The sequence below is a fragment of the Spermophilus citellus genome, assembly GCF_964194105.1.
Source record: "Spermophilus citellus genome assembly, chromosome: 10".
In the NCBI taxonomy this organism is placed as follows: Eukaryota; Metazoa; Chordata; class Mammalia; order Rodentia; family Sciuridae; genus Spermophilus; species Spermophilus citellus.
Genome location: NC_138197.1, coordinates 42,714,055 through 42,734,693, shown reverse-complemented (window position 1 = coordinate 42,734,693; position 20,639 = coordinate 42,714,055). Strand labels below are relative to the sequence as shown.

The following is a 20,639-nucleotide window of genomic DNA, read 5'->3' as shown; positions in this document are numbered from 1 at the left end:
ACTTGGTTTAAATATTGCCAGTGAAAATGAATAAAATATTTCTTCCCACTAGGAAATGATAAGACATTTTATTTTGTCCTATATTTTAGGTCATTACAATAACCATTTTCAGGTATCTACAGCAAATAAGATTTTAAAAGAATACCTTTTTTTTTCCTCAGGCAATTTCAGTGGTTCTGACAATATATTATGCTTGAACTCCTGGTCTAGCTATATATAGTTTACAGCCTCATTTACTTTAATGCGCTACCTGAATAACAGAATCACAGCTATAACTATGGTATAGGGCAGAAGGTGCAAGCACCTCCATGGTTTTTTGACTATTTAAATGGCTTGTTCATAAACGTTATTTCAATAATAATGGCAAACCTCTTAGAATCTAGATGTCAGAAAAATGGCAAGTCATTCAAGTGGGTTTCTTTTCCAACTAAAATATCAAATATACACTCTTAAGATCAAAGTTACATTGCTTTTATGTTTACTATGTACTCCAACAAGTAGGTTTTTTGCTATGAATTCACCCCTGTTGACTTCTGAGTGTGTACAGTTATGTAAACTTCCTAATGTATTTGCCTTTTCCTTTGCTTTCCAAACAAGATGTGATTTTCATCAAGAAAGGCCAGTGGAGTAAATATTACAGAAGAATATTTATGTGTGCACCTAGGATAAAACTCGTTTGTGTACCTCATAAGTCATTATATTGATAGCTTTACGGGGCATATTGGTATCCTCTATTCACAATCTCAGATTTCCCTTAGTTCAAAACAAAACAAAAACAACAAAAAACTCCTATTTATTGTTTTAGGCTTTTTGGTGTAACAGGAAACTGTGCTGCCTGTAGCAAGCTCATTCCTGCCTTTGAGATGGTGATGCGTGCTAAGGACAATGTCTACCACCTGGACTGCTTTGCCTGTCAGCTCTGTAACCAGAGGTAAGGAGGCTTCATCTTGGCTTCTCAAAAATGGCACACCTCTGTGCCAGCTATTGATGGAATAGGTGGTAATAATATTGGTACACTTTACTAAAAGCAATTAATCTCAGCATTTTTGTTTTCTGCAAAGATTAATTCAGTGCCAGAAATAGGCACCAAGGAGGAAGGTCTTAGGACTGACTTTAAAAGAACTGTATTGTATAATAGCCTGTGACTGGACCTGGAAATATTTTTATTAACTTTTAGACTTATTATTCATTCTTCTCTTTATCATTTTTCTGTCTTTTAACCAGTTAGTTTAAAATAGCCTTTTTGTACTGCTTCTGTGAGCAAACAAGTTAGCACAAGGCAAACATACAGAAATGTGTAGCAGACATTTTGTTTTCATTGTATTTATTGAATTTATAGTTTCCCCCTATTTCTTATTTGCAATTTTAACCTTCTCCTATGTGTGCTATTTCAGTTGCCTCAAATCTCTTTAAGTATGAGACCAGGCAGAGCTAATAATTAAACAATTATCAGAATTGGAGGGGCAGGATTGGCAAAGCAATGGAAAGGGCAATTGCACTGGGAATCTGGAAGCTTAAGTTCTTGTCTTATCTCTGCCACAAATTGACTGTGTGACCTTAAGCCTAACACTACACCTCTCTGGACCTCAGTTTTTTTATTTGTAATGTGAGGGAGCTCGATGAACTTCAGAACTCTTTTGATTCAAAAGTATTATGACTTAAACCCATTTTTTTCTTATTGAAAGTTAAACTTTTATTTCCAGTGATATTGGCACTTCTTTTATGTGATAAATGCAGAGAATTTAAAAATATTTTAAAAGTGCATATCAAAAATGCAATATTTAAAAAAATTAGTATACTTGATGGATTTTAATGAAAATTAATAAAGTGAGTATGCCTATGGCTATGAGAATATGTAAACAGTATCAAGTTCTCAGTTCTTGTAATTTGCCCTGAAAGGTTCTGTTTAATGCATAGTCTTCTTATAAGATTCTGTAGAACAGTAGAAGGAAAGAATATGATCTTTATGGTGAGAACTAGATTCAAATTCCAGCCACTAGATTCAAATTAGTATGTTACTTGATCTCTCTGAGTTTATTTTCTACATCCATAATACACTAATACCTATCTTAAAAAGTAAAATCATTTATAATAAGTACCAGGAACATGGTAGGTTTTCAAAAGTAATTTGTTTTATATTTGTAATTTACTTGGACCATATCACGAACTGGATTTTTCTACAAGACATGTAACATCTCATGCTAAATGTAGATGTTTAGAATGTGGCCCAGTATGCCTTTATACTCTCATCATTCCCTAGACACTAGCTTAAGAAGTCATCTCATACCTTGATTTTTTTCATTACAAGTGCATGGAGTGAAAGTAGGTTAATACTGTTTAAGATGATATTTAGCCAAAAAATAAATTCATGAATGCACATTTTGTTTCTTTTATGAATATGGACATACAACACAAACATCCATACTCTATACAGACACATTTATATGCATGTGTACATGTGTGTGTATATGATTGGAAAGTATAATAGGAATAAACAGAACACCTTTGTTTCCTTGATGCACTAACAGCAGTCACTAACAGCACAGTTAGCTTTATGCAATAATAATTTCTACTGTTGTTCTACTTATAAAAGCTGACATATTCATAGGAGAAAACTTAGATAATAGAAAACAATAAAGAACAATATGGTCCATGTCTCACTATTCGAAAAGAAATATAACCAACCTCTCATTTTCTACGTATATATAACAAATTACACATAGTATCTACTTTGCATGGTATCCATATTTAAGAAGCTTTTAAAAAAGAAACAGGGAAGAATCTAAATGTTTGATATTCAGACCCTCTAATTTACATTATATATCTTCTTACCTGTCATTAAAATTTCTTTTAAGATGTTTTAAGCTATTTCATGTTCAGTTTTATAGATAGAGCATCATATATTAAATTAGTCTGCTAGGCCAAGTGCAGTGGCATTCATCTGTAAACCCAGCAATTTGGGAGGCTGAGGCAGAAACATCTCAAGTTTGAGGCCAGTCCCAGCAACTCAGTGAGACCCTCTCTCAAAATAAAAAATAAAAGGGGCTGTGGATGTAGCTTAGCAGTAAAGTGCCCCTGAGTTCAATCCCTAGTACTTGGAAAAAAAATCAGTCTTCTATCATCTAATCTACAGATTGTTTCCTCCTAAATTTTGATATTATCACCAATAATATAGTCTCAAATCTATCAGGATAAATTCACAGTAGCATAATTAAGCAAAATAATGTAACAATTTGAAGGCTTATGTTAAATGTTGTTAAAGATGCTCTTTAGAAATGTCCTACCAATTATTCTCACACAAAAATTGCACAAAATTATTCATGTCCTCACATTGGCTTTAACATTGAGAATTATTATTTAAAAAGAAACTTTTGTCACCTTTGGGAAGAATGATGGCTCCTCATCATAACTTTTAATTAACATTTATTTGATTATTAGTGATCCTTTTTTGTATCATCTTTTAAGGAACTGATCATTTATGCTGTTTGTCCATTTTTCTATTAGGGCAGGCTTACCTATTTTATCTATTTTCCACACAATAGAATGAAAACATCATTCAAGTGCTAAACTCAGCCTAAATTCTATTATGATGCAAAGCAATTGTAGGTGGTTAATGCTATTTACAAATCATATATCAATTTTATTTCACCATTGAAATAAAAAGTTGCATTCACAATTAAGTCTGTCTCCTCAGTAGAACTCAGTCAAGTAAGACAAACACTCCTAAATTTTGGCTCTAAAACTGTTCACATTCTTATTGCTGCAAAATACTATTCTAGTATCATTATTAAAGTACCTAATATATTTCTGTGTTCGCTTCATTTATTACATGCCATAATGGGACTGCATATCTTTAGTGCTGGTTATGCACAATTAGCACTTAGTTATTGTCTTGTCACTTCAGCCCCTACAAGACAAACTTCTCTAATGCAGGAAGTCAACTCATCTTCATCAGTCAAGCAAAGCAGACAAATTTTGTTACCCTGAGTACAGAAGGCTTTCAATACAGGAGCATCTGCTTTTACTTTGAAATCATCTTGGAGAATCCTTCCAGTAAAACCATATCCCACAGAAGCCAAATTATTGCCACAGTATTGTACCTTTTCAAGTGAAACATGATATAAATAGGTAATTGATAAGCAATTTCCCCTAAGCAAACTTTATTGACATCTGAAATTATGAAATTGTAAATATTTGTGAATTTTCTTCAGCTATCATTTTATCTTACTTTTAAAGTAAAATGGCATTAAGACCCAAAGCACTTCCAAATGTTTAAAAACATCATAATAATAACCATTCAGAATTGGTTGTCCCTTGTACAAATCTTCTGGCCTTTTTAAAAGTGCAAATTCTGGATTAAAAATATAAAAGTTTGTCTATTTAAAAAGGAAACTTGAGGAGAGCTATTTTGAGTTACTTTTATGATAACTTGAATCTCATTCAGAATTAGAAAAAAAAATCTGTATAACAAGTTCATTTCTTAAATATGAATAAAAGGTTCCTCCTTAGAAGATTCAATAAAAGTAAATAATGGTTTATAAGAAAAGGGAAAAAAGTGCTTGTTTATAATGAAGTCTCCCTAAATATGTAGAAATACATAACATTTCCTTTTCTTTCACTGAACTATAAAAGCACTATGCTAGGCTCTGTGGGAGCAAAGGTGGATAAAATCAAACTTCTTTCTTAGACATGTTCAGAGCTGAGAGAGAGACATCAAAGACTCACAGATGAGAGTAATCAATGTGAAATAGATTTACACTGAGAGAAGAGAGATTTGTCCTTGAAGTCTGGGGAAGTATCTAAGAGCTGATATGCTGAGTTTTAAGAAAGAACTCTCTAGAACTGGTTAGGACAGGCAACGTAACGTGTCTGATGGGGTTTGGGGAAGAAGTGGGGGCCGGGGAGCAATGGTATAAAGATTTTCCAGGCAGATGGCACAACATAACAAGACAAGGAGATGTAAAAGCATTTGAGGTGTTCATAAAATGAAAAAGCAGCTCAGAGATCTGGAGATTGGGAGGGATATGGAGGAGCAGAGGAGAGAGCAAGGACCAGAAGGAGATGCAGTTGGAAAAGTAGGACATCACTGAATGAAAGGTAAAATAAGTACAGTTTAAATTATTAATAAATACAGTTTAAATACAAGTCAAAATAAATATAAAATTCAATACAAGTTTAAATAAGTTATTCATTTAAAATACATTTGTGATTTAAAACTATTGTGTTCTAAAATAAATCTATCTTAACCAATATTTATTGACCTCTGCCCTCTCCTTTATTAGTACAATTTATGGTGGTGCTGCAAAAGGATTCAAAAGAAATATAATTCATGGTCATTTAGCTCAGAACGGCTTCCAGATTGGGAAACATGTTACACATTCATGGAAACATTTGAAATGCCAGGGCAAATGATATTCCAATAAATAAGTGCTTTGGGAAAGGTGAGAGGTCAAGAAATATTGATGGAGGGGATGGAAAGTAAGGAAATTTCAGAACTTTAGTAGCTAGGAAAGGGGAGAAATATTCCTGGTGAGAGAACAACTCAAGTATTTTTTCTACTGAGAAAAGATTATTAATAAATAATAATAGCACACCCTTATATAGTGCAGATCATACTCCAGTTTACATGAACTACATCATTTAACATGTAAAATCACCCACATGTAGGCATTGTTATTAGCTTCATTTATAGATAAGTAAATTTATGTACAGAAAATTTAAGTAATTTGCCCAGGTCAACACAGTCAGGAAATGGTAGGCAAGATTTGAGCCTAGAGTTGGGTTTCACCCTGTGGACTTACACCTGCTTCAAAAGAAGTATTTTATTTCTGATTAAGAGCATATAAATGTGAATAGATGCTGTAGAGTTAAAGTAGGGTTGACTTTGAATAATTTATAGCAGAATTCAGGATATAGGTAGCATTTCTTGGTGCAGAAAGGATTGTTAGGAATGAGATACTACAGAAAGGATTGTTAAGAATGAGATGGTACAGAAAGAATTGCTAGGAATGAGATGTGTAATGACAACTGGGCTGTCAGTGAGGGAAAAAGACAGTAAATTTGTTCACAAGTGTACAGTGGTGGAATGAATATGTAACTTGTACCTGACTGAAATGGTACAGTATAGAAATCTCCATCTTTTCATAGCTGTGGATACTGAATAAGAAAGGTAGAAACACTGGCAATACATATTGAATTCCTTCTTCTTTATAAAGGGTTAAGGACATAGAAATTAGTTAATTGGCTATCATTAACCTTAGGGAAATGAAAAGACTAAGTTAACATTTTCAGTTGTTTAAAAGTGTGTTACAAATGGAGGTTTCTTTTTTTTTATTGTTGGTCTTTCAAAACATTACATAGTTCTTAATATATCATATTTCACAGTTTGATTCAAGTGGGTTATGAACTCCCATTTTTACCCGGTATACAGATTGCTGTATCACATCAGTTACACTTCCATTGATTTACATATTGCCATTCTAGTGTCTGATGTATTCTGCTGTCTATCCTATTCTCTACTATCCCCCCTCCCCTCCCCGCCCCTCCCCTCCCCATTTCTCTCTCTACCCCCTCTACTGTAAATCATTTCTTCCACTTGTATTATTCTTCTCTTACCCCTCATTTCCTCTTATATGTAATTTTGTAAAACCCTGAGGATCACCTTCCATTTCCATGCGATTTCCCTTCTCACTCCCTTTCCCTCCCACCTCTCATCCCTGTTTAATGTTACTCTTCTTCTCAAGCTCTTCATCCCTACCCTGTCCTTGGTTACTCCCCTTATATCAAAGCAGTCATTTGACATTTGTTTTTTAAGGATTGGCTAGCCTCACTTAGCATAATCTGCTCTAATGCCATCCATTTCCCTCCAAATTCTATGATTTTGTCATTTTTTAATGCAGAGTAATACTCCATTGTGTATAAATGCCACATTTTTTAAATCCATTCATCTATTGAAGGGCATCTAGGTTGGTACAAATGGAGGTTTCTTAGCACAGGCTTTTGATAACCTGCTTAGAACTATTCTAAGCCCATACTTCATGAGGAAGACTTACTAGTTGTACTTACTTCTTGTATTTCTCAAGTCTCTAAGGCCATGCAAAATCAGTTAGAATCACCCCCAAAGATATGGAAATTAAATGCATTCTTAATGCAAACATCATGATTAGATGACTTTAATAACCTAACTGGGAATCTTTTTTGTTCTTCAATTTTTTAAAAATGAGGGCAAAACTAATTGAACTGACCATATCAGAAGCAATTAAGGATTAGATTACAAAGAAGATTATCCATTTATTTTTAGGAGTTTTAGCCTGGTCTGTTAATATCTTTACAGTATCCTCCATCAACACTTCAGTAATGTTTTTTTCTACAAATGCTGTCTCGTAAGGAACTGATTATATAACACTGGGAATTAACCATTCTTACAAAATCACAGTTGCAGGTTATTTTGTTAAACACTTAATATCTGCATTACTATTTCTCTAATTTCTTTGTGTTTACATATAGAACATTTTTAAGGGGGATGTCAGTCTTAATTGCATACCAGTCATAATCTCCTCTTAACTACAGCTGTCAAGGCTATTTTGTTTGAATTATATGTGTAAGGATGACCTTCCTCACCCATGTTCTGTTTCATCTTGACCTTTAAGTTGAAATGCACATAAAATGGACTTTATCCAATTGACAGCATATTGGTAACAAAATATTTTAGGTAGGAATACTTTATAATAAGTCTCTCTTTCTCTCTCTCTCCCCCCCCCCAGTGTGTGTGTGTGTGTGTGTGTGTGTGTGTGTGTGTGTGTGTCTAGAGAGAATTTGTCTGCCTTTCATACAATAAGATCTGAGATATCTAACATCCATTGAATGGTAGGCAGGGTTTCTAAAGTTATGCAAAAGAAGTTTGTAAGACTATTTAGTATTCATATTATACTTCTAGACTTCATGTTTTACTGCTCCTGGTTAAAAGCATGGTTCTTGAATCCAAAGAAACCTGGGTTATTTTCTTTCCTCTACCACATACATCCTAGCTATGGAAACTTGGGCAGGCTTTTAAAATTCTGAGAGAAAATCTTTGGGTTTTTGTTTTTATTTTTTTAAGTCAATGATAATAGTTACTTTCTAGGTTGGTGGTAAGAAATAAATGTGATCATGTATACACATGCTTAGTATTAGCACATGGTAAGTACTTTATTAAAGTGGCTATTTTACCTATAATCCAAACAACAAGGTAAGACTACATACTTCACTTCTACTCTTTGCTACAAACTTACTAACATGACTGATATAACTAACAAGAAAAACTGAAGTTTTGTCTTCAGTTATTGCAAGTGGAAGGTTGGGATCTGAACCCTGCTCATTGCAACACACCTGTCTACCTTTCATTTACTTTTCATTCAAACCTCCCTGTTGTCCAGTGCTGCAGCTGCTTCTCTTATAGTGAACTAAGAAGGGGAAGTGGGTAAGTGATCAGGGCAGGACTTGGGCTAGATTCCCCCACTCTGTGTCTGTGCTATTCTCACTGTAATTACCTTGAATTTATTCAACTACATATGATAACAAGACAGAAAAGAGTGGTTTTTATTTGATGGTTCATAGAATTGGGGTACTTGAAAAGAAATTAAAGCAAAATTTAAGATAGCATAAAGCTGAAAGAGTACTTCCAGATTAGTTGTTTTTTAGGAAAAGTGATTCAGTAACAATAGCTTAGAACACAAGTGTATTGTATTGAATCTCTTTTCGATGTAATATTTTGTTAGCTTATTAGATGAAATTAATTTTAACAGTGATTGTCTTGAATTAGTGTATTCTATCTGCTGTTTTATGTACTCTCACACAATGGAAATACTTAATTTGGCTGCAGAGGCCAGTGCAACAAGAGAGGCATTTCCATTTATTCAACATGTCTTAGTTATCAGGATATCTACAAAAACCAGTTTATCAAACACCACTTTGTAAATGTGACATTGAAAGCATACAGTTTGCAACTAATAAAAAGAAAATACACTTAAAGCCCCAAAGTTGAATGTTCATTGTGTCCAGTAGCCTTGACCACAAACAACTCCAGGATCTCAAGATCAGTACATAGTCTGTACTTTCAATCAACATCATCAGCAGACAGTAATCTTAGGGGAAAAAAAGTAAATTCCACAAATAAACAGACCAATTTTACTTTAAGAGGAAAGCTAATTCTTTCAATCTACTTTTTTTTATTACACTATTTTCCCTTCTATCTACTTAGCTAGTCTAAGGATAAATTTCCAAAGCTACCCAGTTAGAAAATAAATAGGTTCACTGTTTGTTTAGCATTCCAATCTTTGCAAATGTAAATCAGTCCAACTGCTCCTCATTTAAACCTTCAACTTCACAAAACATTAAAGAGTGGCTTTCACTACACAATTTAATCTCTCCACTAAGATTTCTGCCCCAACATCATTCAAAATTGACTATCTGATAAAGAGAGACCACTATCAAAGGTCAGTGAGGTCAACTTGTATAATTACAAGGAGTTTTACTGGGTCAACTCTACCAAACAGCACTGTTTGAAGGTTAAATTGTTACAATTAAATATATATACAGATCTCCCCAGAGTTACTTTATTGTTAAATGTACTGGAAACAGCACAAGCATTTATTTCTGACCTTAATTGTGTCCAAAGTGTCACCCATTGGGAAATTATACAAAAAGAGCACTTATTAAAAAACCTTACAATCTTGCACATTGAATAGTGCTTTATAAAATAAAATGCATAATTAGCTACTGAAAACTAGTTTTATTTATCACATCAATATTAAGAAGATCATTTAGGTTACTCCCTTTGGTTTAATTGGAAGGGCTCCAAGAAATGACATCTACAGTTGGTATACTGGCCACGAACAAAGGAATATGGCTCACAATCCCAGTCTTCGGCTAAAGGAACTTTCAATTCAGAATGAGCACTTCCAAGTTATTAGACTTTAGTCACATTTTAATAACAGAGTAAAAAGAAGCTTTTAATGGGAAACTTTACAAGTGGCTATTTTCTAATTCTTTCATTCATTTTAATGCCTTTTACTTTTTTATTCGGTAGATAAATGGACAATGATGAAATCTTCCATAACTCATGACAGAGAAATATGATCATTCTTTGTTTTATCTTAATGAGTACAAATATAGATAAGTTCTTTTTTCTTTCCAATGTGGTAAAAGAAAAAGGGAGGGAAAGAAAAGGAAAGAAAATCGCCTGTGGTGCCCCAGGTGTTCTGAAGTTTCTACAATTTTTCTCTTTAAAGATGGAATTTCAAATGTTGTATATGCAGTGTTTCATAAGCAAACTCGATGGTTTAATTTTGATAATGAAGGTATCTCCCTAAACCAAGCTTTCAGATTTAGGAAATTATCAGGGGAGTCTGTCTTTAGGAAGTAAACCTTCACGTCTATAGATCTGAATGAAATAGTCTTAACACACTTCTTTTTAAATATTTTCAGATTTTGTGTTGGAGACAAATTTTTCCTAAAGAATAACATGATCCTTTGCCAGACGGACTACGAGGAAGGTTTAATGAAAGAAGGTTATGCACCCCAGGTTCGCTGATCTATCAACATCACCCCATTATGAATACAAAGCACTACATTCTTTTATCTTTTTTGCTCCACATGTATATAAGAATTGACACAGGAGCCAACTGAATAGCGTAGATATAGGGAAGCAGGATGGTTATATGGAATAAAAGGCGGACTGCATCTGTATGTAGTAAAATTGCCCCAGTTCAGAGTTGAATGTTTATTATTAAAGAAAAAAAAGTAATGTACATATTGCTGGATTTTTTTGCTTGCTATTCGTTTTTGTGTCACTTGGCATGAGATGTTTATTTTGGACTATTGTATATAATGTATTGTAATATTTGAAGCACAAATGTAATACAGTTTTATTGTGTTACCATTTGTGTTCTGTTTGCTTCTTTGTATTGTTGCATTTAGTACAATCAGTGTTTAAACTTACTGTATATTTATGCTTTCTGTATCTACCAGCTATTTTAAATGAGCTGTAACTTTCTAGTAAAGAATTGAAGAGAAAAATCTCACTAATGATACACAGATAGATAAAGCAAGTCTATCAACATTAAAAGTACTAAAAAATAAAGACACACACAAAGCATTTTAGTGACATCTACTACTTATTGCCACTATGATTTAGAGTCTATCAGTGTTCTCATTATAACCCCCTATTTTCAGGGGGTTAAAGATCAGCTTTAAAAAATGCATAAAATTCATCCTAAAGCACTTTGATTTTATACCAACGTGAAAAGTGCCATTTTTGAAATACCTTTAAAGCTTAACGATTATCCTTTCAGTATCCTTTTTTGTGCTCACCGACACAATAGCTTTATCTTATTTTTCCAGCCACACCCCCTATGTGAACTAGTGCCTTTGGGTATCATATAAAATTTTTCCAAAGGGTTACTTTAAAAAAGTATTGCCACAATTATGAGATAATTTTAAACTGATAAATTTCTTGTATAAATGTTGCCCAGATCTCTCCACAGGAGCTAAGGGTTTAATCACTGGGCTAAATGAATTTATGGCACTGAAAAGATCTGAGTGTGAATCTTCTGAAATGATGGTAATGCACATTGAAGCTATGATGGTACTTGAGTAGTGAGGTTACTTTTGATCATTAACATCATGCTTATAGAATCTTCTAGAAGAAGAGAAACAAAAGGATTGATTAAAAAGCTGAGAACTGGTGATTTTCTATTTTTCTGTATTTGCCTACCATTTAATGTTAAAAAAATGAATGCTTTAAGTTTGGTATGTCATATTTTCTCATCACTTAAAGTAATTACCAACTCAGAATATCTTACACTTAGGCTAAATTCTGTCACTCCATTTTTGAAAGGTGAAATATCATTCCCTTACCTTAATGATAGCTGATAAAGAAGAAAGCTCTAGAAACAGAAATTATGGAGAATGATTATTTAAATTATAATGAAGAAAATAAAAAATGAGAATATGGCCCCTTCTGGGTTGCTCACACTTTCCTTCTTGTCTCTATAAAGGAACTCCTTTTCAACATATCTCATTCCACACAGTCACAATGAACCACATTTTTACTAGAGCAAACTTAGTGCTGTGGGTTTTCTTTCTTTACTTTTCCTTGATCGCTTGTAAAGGGAACAGTATTTCCCAGTGTTATTTGCATACATATTTTGTCCTGCCAATATATGCATTACAATGAAAATTACATGTTATACCTAAATTCTTGGTTTGGGGCCAAAATATTAAGCTGAAGATAATGCTGGTGTGGATTTGAGTTGTTTTAAAACAAAGCTTTATTATGAACATGCATGTGAATCTGAATATTGCCTCTTATTTTTAAGAAAATGGTTCTGTGAGAAGTGAATGATATGTATTTTTACAAATGCTTCATGGTTAAGAGTGTTCAAGTCACATGTCCCCCAAATTTGAAATATACTGAAGAAAGAATCTCAAAAATAGCCATTTGGGGCCCACAAAGTAATTATTATTTTACCCTTAGAGCCTTACATTTGTTTCATGAAGAGATAATACTTACGTAGTTCCAATCTGACAAAACAAGACAAAGCAAAAACAGGAGGGGGAGAAGATAAACCAGAAGAGGTTTTCATAATGCAGCCCTGTTAGACCCCATTAACAGTTTGTCAGTATCTTTTTCAAATGAACCTTTTTCAAATTTAAGCAGTTTTACATGTTTATCAATATATCAGAAAAAGAGAACTTATAAATTGGGGGGAAACTTCTCTCTGCTTCTTGAAGCTGTTCAAGTATCCTTGCCACCCCACTACTGAACAAGATTTTCACAACTTTTTATTTTGCTTAATCCTTCAGGATTTAATTCTTAACGCTTTTTACTCCAAACAAAATTACTTACCTGGATTAAAGATTAAGGCCTTATTCTGTTTAGATCATCTTTACTCTCCATGAAACTGTGAAACAAGACAGGAATCATCTTTCAGGATGTAGGCTGTTTTACAGCTAATTGCCCATAAACAGTAACATTTTTGACCTGAAGTACTAAACTAATTGTCTTGACTGCTCAAAGCCCCTGAATTGTTGTCAACTCTCCTCTTTGTGTTGTGTAGCCCTGGTGTCTCTTAGCTTGTTACCTGATGTTCCAGGAGGACAGCTCCGATGGAGCTTGGATTTCTCAAGAAGGAAAGCTCCCTTCCCTAACATTCATCTCCAGCTGGCTGCTTACAATGAAGGACCAGTCATCTCCACTCCACCAGCGTGCTTACTGAGCTTAAAAGCTGACCTGTGTTTGTAATTTCACTTTCATCTTGCTTAATAAATATCTGCTGGATTCTTTCATTCATTTCCTTTTTATATTTGGGTTTATGCTTTTAATACAAGGGGTTTCCACCATCGAACAACACTTAATTGGTACAATTGAGGATGATATCTAGAAAGTATGCATTAAAAAATCCATGCAAAAAGGAAAAGAGTTATAAGGACATTGACTTTCTCAAGGTAAATCATCACAAGCATAGAGGAAGTATCTCAAATACTTTCTCCAAATAATATGTTTAGGATCTCTGAGGTAGGTAGTTGCCTGCTATTTACTTTCATGGGGAAAGCAAAATTGTCAAAAAGGAAAGTAGCAATTGCTGGATATAATTTTTGTACACTTATACAAATTTTAAGTGATCTTTCTGAAAGCAACTGTGTTGCCGTCAGACTAAATTTCACATTTCCTATTTTCTCTATAATGAATTAAAACAAAAAACGAAATCCCTCATTTTCAAGAAAGATATGTTGTGCCTTAATTGAAACAGGGTGGGGAAAATTATATCTGTAGTAAAACATGCCATACACAAGTGGTTTCATTTTAACTATCACTTTAGGCAAACCACTCTCTGAATAGTCACTTAAACAATTTCATAGAAATGATAGAGGCCAAACGTGTGGTGTTCACTTCAGTAACTTGCAAAAACAATCTGCATGTTTATTGTAATAGGCCATTAGCAGACTACGATTTTAGCAAAAGTCTTTCAATCATTACTTTTTCTTAAGAACACCATTATAGAGGATTTTAAAATTTGATTTTAAGGCAATCTAGGGTAACAGCAAAGGATTGAGAGAACCATTATTTCAATCGACATTTACTGAGGGCCTACTATGTGCCAGGCCTTGCCCTGAGCACTCAGCCACCCATGTACAGACTTAGGGTGCTTCACGCACCCAATAACGTCAAAGTATCATTGCACTGCTCTGTTCTTATCCCAAACCTGCTAATAATGAGCACATAGATATGAATACCATCTTCTACCTATTCAGCATGTCATTGGTATGAAAGCCCCAGAAAATATCTCAAGTAATCAATGTGTTCAGAGAATTATCTCACACAAATTACTCATTAACTCAATAGCACATAATAAAAAAGAACATCAATTAATTAATGAGTCACCCTCAGATCACTATGATTACAATAGAGCTCTGTAGAAATGTCGGTTATAAATGGAGCTGCCTCTCTTTATTCATTTTTTGCAATTGGCCCATTATTTGGCTGAAATCAGTGTCATATTTAACACATGCCTGTGGGTAATTATATGATTAGTATCATAAATGAAGAATTCAGAAAGCCTACTGCTTACAAGAGCTCTGAAAAAATAAAGAAAACTCGTTCTTATTACAGCTTCCTTTGAAGCCAAGCTATTAGGAGGGTGTTATCTTTCTAAAAGGCATAGTTTTTACATTTATAATAAAGATTTAAGACTTACATATTGAACACTATCAGGATTATCTGCTAAAACAAAGGTAAATTTGACAATGCTTTTGTATACTCGTAATTTAATTTTAATATCATAAAGACTAAAATATGCATGATTAATGCCCATTTTGTAAATGCTTTGTTACCACAAAGAACATTTTTGCCTTTGGTGAACTGGGTTGAGATGGATTTGTGGGGACTGACAGCAACAGGGGAAAGGACTTAAAGAAAATAACAATTATTCTCAGTGATTAGGAAGGCTGAGGCAGGAAGATCACAAGTTCAAGGCTGGCCTCAGAAATTTAGTGATACCCTGTCTCAAAGTAAATTTTAAAAAGGACTGAGGATGTAGCACAGTGGTAAAGCACCCCTGAGTCCAATCTCCAGTATACATCCTCCCAAATATCAAATATTACATACAAAGCCACCAACCAAACTTTCCCACCTATCTTGGTAAATGCCATCCAGTAAGCATATATAATAATTATAACAGTTCCCCTAGGTGAATAAGAAACATCTGTTGGTAACATAGCAGGTGTTAACAATAACAGACTGAACTTTTAAAAAATGTTTTTAATTAAAAGAATTCTGTTTTCTGAAAAATATGTTCTATTCAAAGATAACTCCTGTTTTATGTGTTCAGATCATGTAAAATGCACAAGACTGTAAAGCCCAAATCATCTTGGATCATCTGTGTTTCAGGTTTGGTGCAGATCATTGTGATCGAAAGTGAATTATAATAATTCATTGTACCCTGTGTGTGTGCGTTACTGGGGATTGAACCTAAGGATGTTCTACCACTGAGCTACACCCTCAACTGTATTCGAATTTTTATTTTGAGATAGGGTCTTAATAAGTTTTCAAGGCTAGCCTTGAACTTGCAATCTTCCTGCCTCAACTTCCTGAATAACCGGGATTATAGGCCTGTGCCACTGCAATTGGCTCTCATTGCACTTGTATTGTGTGTGTGTGTGTGTGTGTGTGTGTGTGTGTGTTCCTGGAGATCACACAGGGCCTTATGCATGCTAGACAATCTCTTTATCCCTGAGCTACATTCCCAGTCCTACACAACTGGTATTCTGGCTGAGGAGCTAAATACTCATAAGTATAGCTGAACTCACAACAGAATATTTTGGTTTTATGGGTGAGGTGGTTGCATTAACTATACCAAATTAAGTGGACAGAGTACAATGAAAAATAAGAGCAAGATATTCAGATCATAGATATTCAAATGTTTTTTAAACTGCCCCCAGAGAAGACTTTAAATCACCTAAACAATCCAATTATAAATGTAACATTATCATATGACCCATCAAAAACTTTTAATAAAAATAGCTAACATTTACAAAACACTTCTCATGTATCAGGTATCTTTCTGTACCCATGCAGTTTCTATACCAGCCTTGTACATAGGCATGATTAACCCTGTTTACCAATTAGTTGATTGATTGGGTTTCATTTTATTGCCCATGCTGGTATTAAACTTATGTGTTCCAGTGATCCTCGTACTTCAGCCTCCCCTGTAGTTCGGACTACACCTGTCTTTATGAGCATAGACAGGTTATTTTACTTGCCCAAGGTCAAGTAGGCTAGGTGGACCTGTGGTAGTAGGAAATGGGCCTTAATTATAAACACGAGTTTTCTGATGCTTGGCCACACTACCAATATCATCTCTTCTAGGGTTAACATTATTGTTATTTTTGAAGTTTCTGGGAATAGCCAATAACTAGAAGGCATTACCTATGCTTAAGAAAAAATTCCAAACATTTCAGAATTAATATCATCATTAAAGATAAAAATTGGGAATAAGAGTGATCGTATTTTCCAAAATGCAATCTGGGAGTTCCTTCTTTCAACCAAACCAGGAGGCATTTGTTTGAACCTGTGAATCCAGGCTACTAAAGACAGAGGCTGTCTTAGTATAGCATATGATCAGCACAGATTGAAGAGTAACTGAAGAAAAAGCTGCCATTTTCTACATCACAGTAAACATGCTTGTGAGGTAAGGCTAGACCAGTCTTGAAAATTAAGATAATAAATGAGTATATTACTTGTCTTTGATATTTTATGACCTCCTTTCATAAAACGAGATGAGACTAAGGTTAAAGTCTCTAGAATAGCAACCTGCAGCAAGCTTTGTGTTCACGAGTCTCAACTATAGAAGATACTGGGTCCAGGTCAATGCCAAACAGCTAAGAAACTCTTTTGTCTCAGAATTACAATGACAGGCTAGGGCTAAGCAACAGAGGGAAAAGCAGTTCTCCTTACCATTGACCAGAGCAAAGGCAATTACTCACAGCCTCACACTTCCACAGAGAAAGTCCCCAAATATCCCTTCTTCCTCTGCTCAGAGTGCCTGATACCATCACCACAGCCACTTCCACACATTGTGTCCTTTTGAACCTGCATCATTCACCACTGAGTGGCCCTAATGGAAACTTGCACCACACAAGGCTTGCTGTGTTTTTAGTATATAACTAGCACGTAACCGAACTGCTTAGAGATCTGATGATCATGGAGAAACATAGCCAAATTGGATCACCTGAGAAATATTTTCTTCTTCAAACTAAAATGCAGGGTGGGAGCACCAAGAATTTTTAATTGTGTCATAGCATAGGTCAATTACGATATGACGCACTAAAGTGTCCTTAAGATCATCCAGCTCTTCACAGTCTAAGTTTGGTGGAGCTGCTGGGTTGTCTAAAAGTTATCCTTGACCTATAATACTTGTATTCTTTAGCACAAATAGTAGCACAGACTAGGAGAAGACACAGAAATTACATCGCAAGTAGTTACTAATAGATGAAAAATAAACATGGAAGAAAGATAAATAGTTGGCCTGTTGAAAAGAACCACATAACTTTATGAAAAAAATTGCTGGACACTTATCATGGTATATAACTCCATATCAGTCATCTCCAAAGTTTTTCTGCCTGAGAGATTTTAGTACATGAAATACAATGTTCGCTGCCATGTATCCTTTGTTTGACACCCAATTTATTAAACATACAATTCGACTAAATGAAATTTCTCTACACATTTGTACACCACTTAAACAGCTAATAAAGCAAAACTTGTAAATTTAATAAATCAGATTCAACCATTTAAACATAGATCAGAATCTTAGTGAAATTCTTCTAAACATTTCAATAGAATCCCACATAAAAATCAAGTGCCTTAAAAAAGGCAAAATTTCTCACAATGGGCCCAAATTTATTTTTTTAGATATATTCAAAGTTGTAACAAAATTATATTTGGCTCCTTTTCTTCCCAAGGTTACACTAATGGTAAGTATTTCCTTTAAAAAGTTAGAGAATATTGGCTCAACTAGGTGAGGTCATAGGATCTGTGTTGTGGACTCCATGATCCTTGGCTGAGATGCCAGAACTAGCTGCTCATCTAGAATGATTCAAACCTGAACATTAAGTTGGACTATAATTTAATAGTCATGCTTCCCTTGCTACATCAGTGGAACTTTAAGAAGTTCAAGTCTTTTACATGGGTTATAATTTTGGGTAACTCAATGCTTTTCCCCCCAAAATTGATGTGTGTTAGCATTATTGGAATATTGGAATCTTATGCATGCCACTTTAGTTTCTCAGTAGAAGCTAACAGATCATTTAGAGATTTTTATCTCCTAAGAAATAAGGAATTGAACTTATGAATTCAAATTTCCTTTTAGGACATTTGGTTAATTCTCTTTCTTACACAAATTATTGGAACCTCTTTGGAACTGATTATCATGCATTATCACGTGTGTTGATTAGAATTTTGTATTCTTGGTTTGACTGAACAATTCTCTACATTTGATATTCTTGACTTAGAAAATAGAAGCACGTATTGACAACAGAAGAAACAGGCCACAAACAATACTACCCTTAGCATTTTTTGTATCACAACTATTTTGTCCGCATTACATCAATGTCCAGTTGTAGACTCAACACTTTCACAGACCCAGAGCATTGCAGGTGGATTTAGGTATAGGATATGTTTCAATTGTTTGTGGGTGTGGGTGGGGGGGATGCTTGTACATGTAGTTCGTATTTTAGATGTCAATGAAAAAGTTTGTTTTGAAAGACACTGCCTTAGAAAAACAGAAAGCCAAAAATAAAGGGCTTGAGAGAAATACAGAGTGCAGAACAACAAGGTGAGCAAAAGGTGAACTGTTCCAGAAAAGGGTACTCAACCTGAAAATTGCAGAGGCCAAACAAACACAGTGTAAGAGCAGCGGTAACAGAAATCACTTACTTACACTTGGGGGGAGTACCAGTGTTGTTCAATATTAGTTGGCACTGAGAAGAGAATACAGAAATAGAAGAATAAGTCATGAGCTGAGACCATCCCCTACCCAGTCACATCAAGAAGCATTCATTCTTAAGAATATTTGACAAGAACCATATTTGAATCATGGCATCATCAGGTTTAAGCAGACTTTGATTATGTTTTTTAGGTAAACAGAAATATTGTTTAACTCATAACACAATTTTCTTAGTTTCCATTAAATAATTCAGATTTTTCCTTTGAAACGTTTTGAGACCATAGACGTCATGGTCAGCAACATCGGCATTGACTGTAGGCAGGCAATGAATAATCTGAAAATAGGTATTTGTTCCACTGATAACCATTTTCTCATCTGTAAAATGGTGATACCAGTATCAACTTCAGTGTTTTGAAGACTAAGTGAAACGACGTGTGTTACACATTTCATATCATGTCTGACACAGAGTCTTCAAGTTATTATTACTGTATTGTTCACTTCAAATTCTCTAGTGTGCTGTTTTCCTCAATGGAGGCTAATTGGTGTGGGTGAGCTAGAGGGATGGCTTATGTTCCACTAAGTAGATGGAGGATAAAGAATAACCATTACAGATGAGCTTTCAACAAGCAAACTAAATAAATAAATAAATAAATAAGTGAAAGATTGACATTCAAAGATGAAATCAATTTGAGGACCTAGGCAGTAGTAGTAGATATTGTATGAAAAAAAATTTTTTAAATTATTTATCTTAGTTTCAAACTTTTAAAATTGTCATATATGTGTCTAGCATTTATATTGGGGGCAATTTCTATTTCCCATGTTTAGTAAGATAAATCCAGTAATCATTATATCCATTCAGTCCATTACATAGACATCAATTGGGCATCTACTACATGTCATCTTCTCTGCCATGTCTTTTGAGGAATATAATGAATAGTTCCTATACTCAAGGAAAGACAGCCAAAAACTGTTAACTTAGAAGGAAATAATGTATAGAGTAGAGATATCTACAAAGTGCTGCAGAGGTACAGGAGAAGAAGTGAGGTTACCTCTCTGCGCGTGTTAGAAAAGGCTTCACAACAGTTATTTCTATTCAGTCTTTAACCGCCATTGGAAGATGGAGGGAAGGTCTGTGTTTGTACAGACTGCCCCTAAGTTAAGTTCACCAAACAATTAGTTTCATAGTGATTCACCTAACTGATAGATAGAATGTCATCAATGATTTTGAAATAGATCATCACCAATATCAAATTTCAAGGAAATTTACTCCAACTGAAATGCACATGATGGACTATGGATGAACAAAATGTTGATAGTTTAGTCAAAAGGGCTTTGTAAAAATGAAGGAAAGAAGAGTCAGGCATGGTAGCACATGTCTGTAATTCAGCTACTAGGGAGGCTAAGGCAGGAGAGTCACAAGTTGGAGGACATCCTCAGCAACTTAGCAAGACCCTGTCTCAAAATAAAAAAATAAAATCTGGAAAAGGGCCAGGGATTAACTCAGTGGTAGAGCTCTTGCCTACCGTGTCCATGTTCCTCAATACAATCCCCAGCACTGCAACAGTTAAGCAAATTATATATATGAAAAGAAAGGGATAAGCACATATACAGCATAGTCACTTAGTCACTTTGGGGGAATAAAAAGAAGGGGAAAAT

At 34.5% G+C, this 20,639-nt stretch overlaps 1 protein-coding gene across 1 annotated transcript in view; it reads left to right on the top strand.

Annotated features, from left to right (window-relative positions):
- Positions 1–10,570, top strand: part of LMO3 (LIM domain only 3) — a gene marked incomplete at both ends in the record, with an annotated part of 51,824 nt that extends 41,254 nt beyond the window's left edge. The window contains 2 exon segments of the mRNA XM_081311440.1: positions 806–931; positions 10,465–10,570. Coding sequence (XP_081167566.1) covers positions 806–931; positions 10,465–10,570 — 232 coding nt within the window.
- Positions 10,571–20,639: the final 10,069 nt, after the last annotated feature.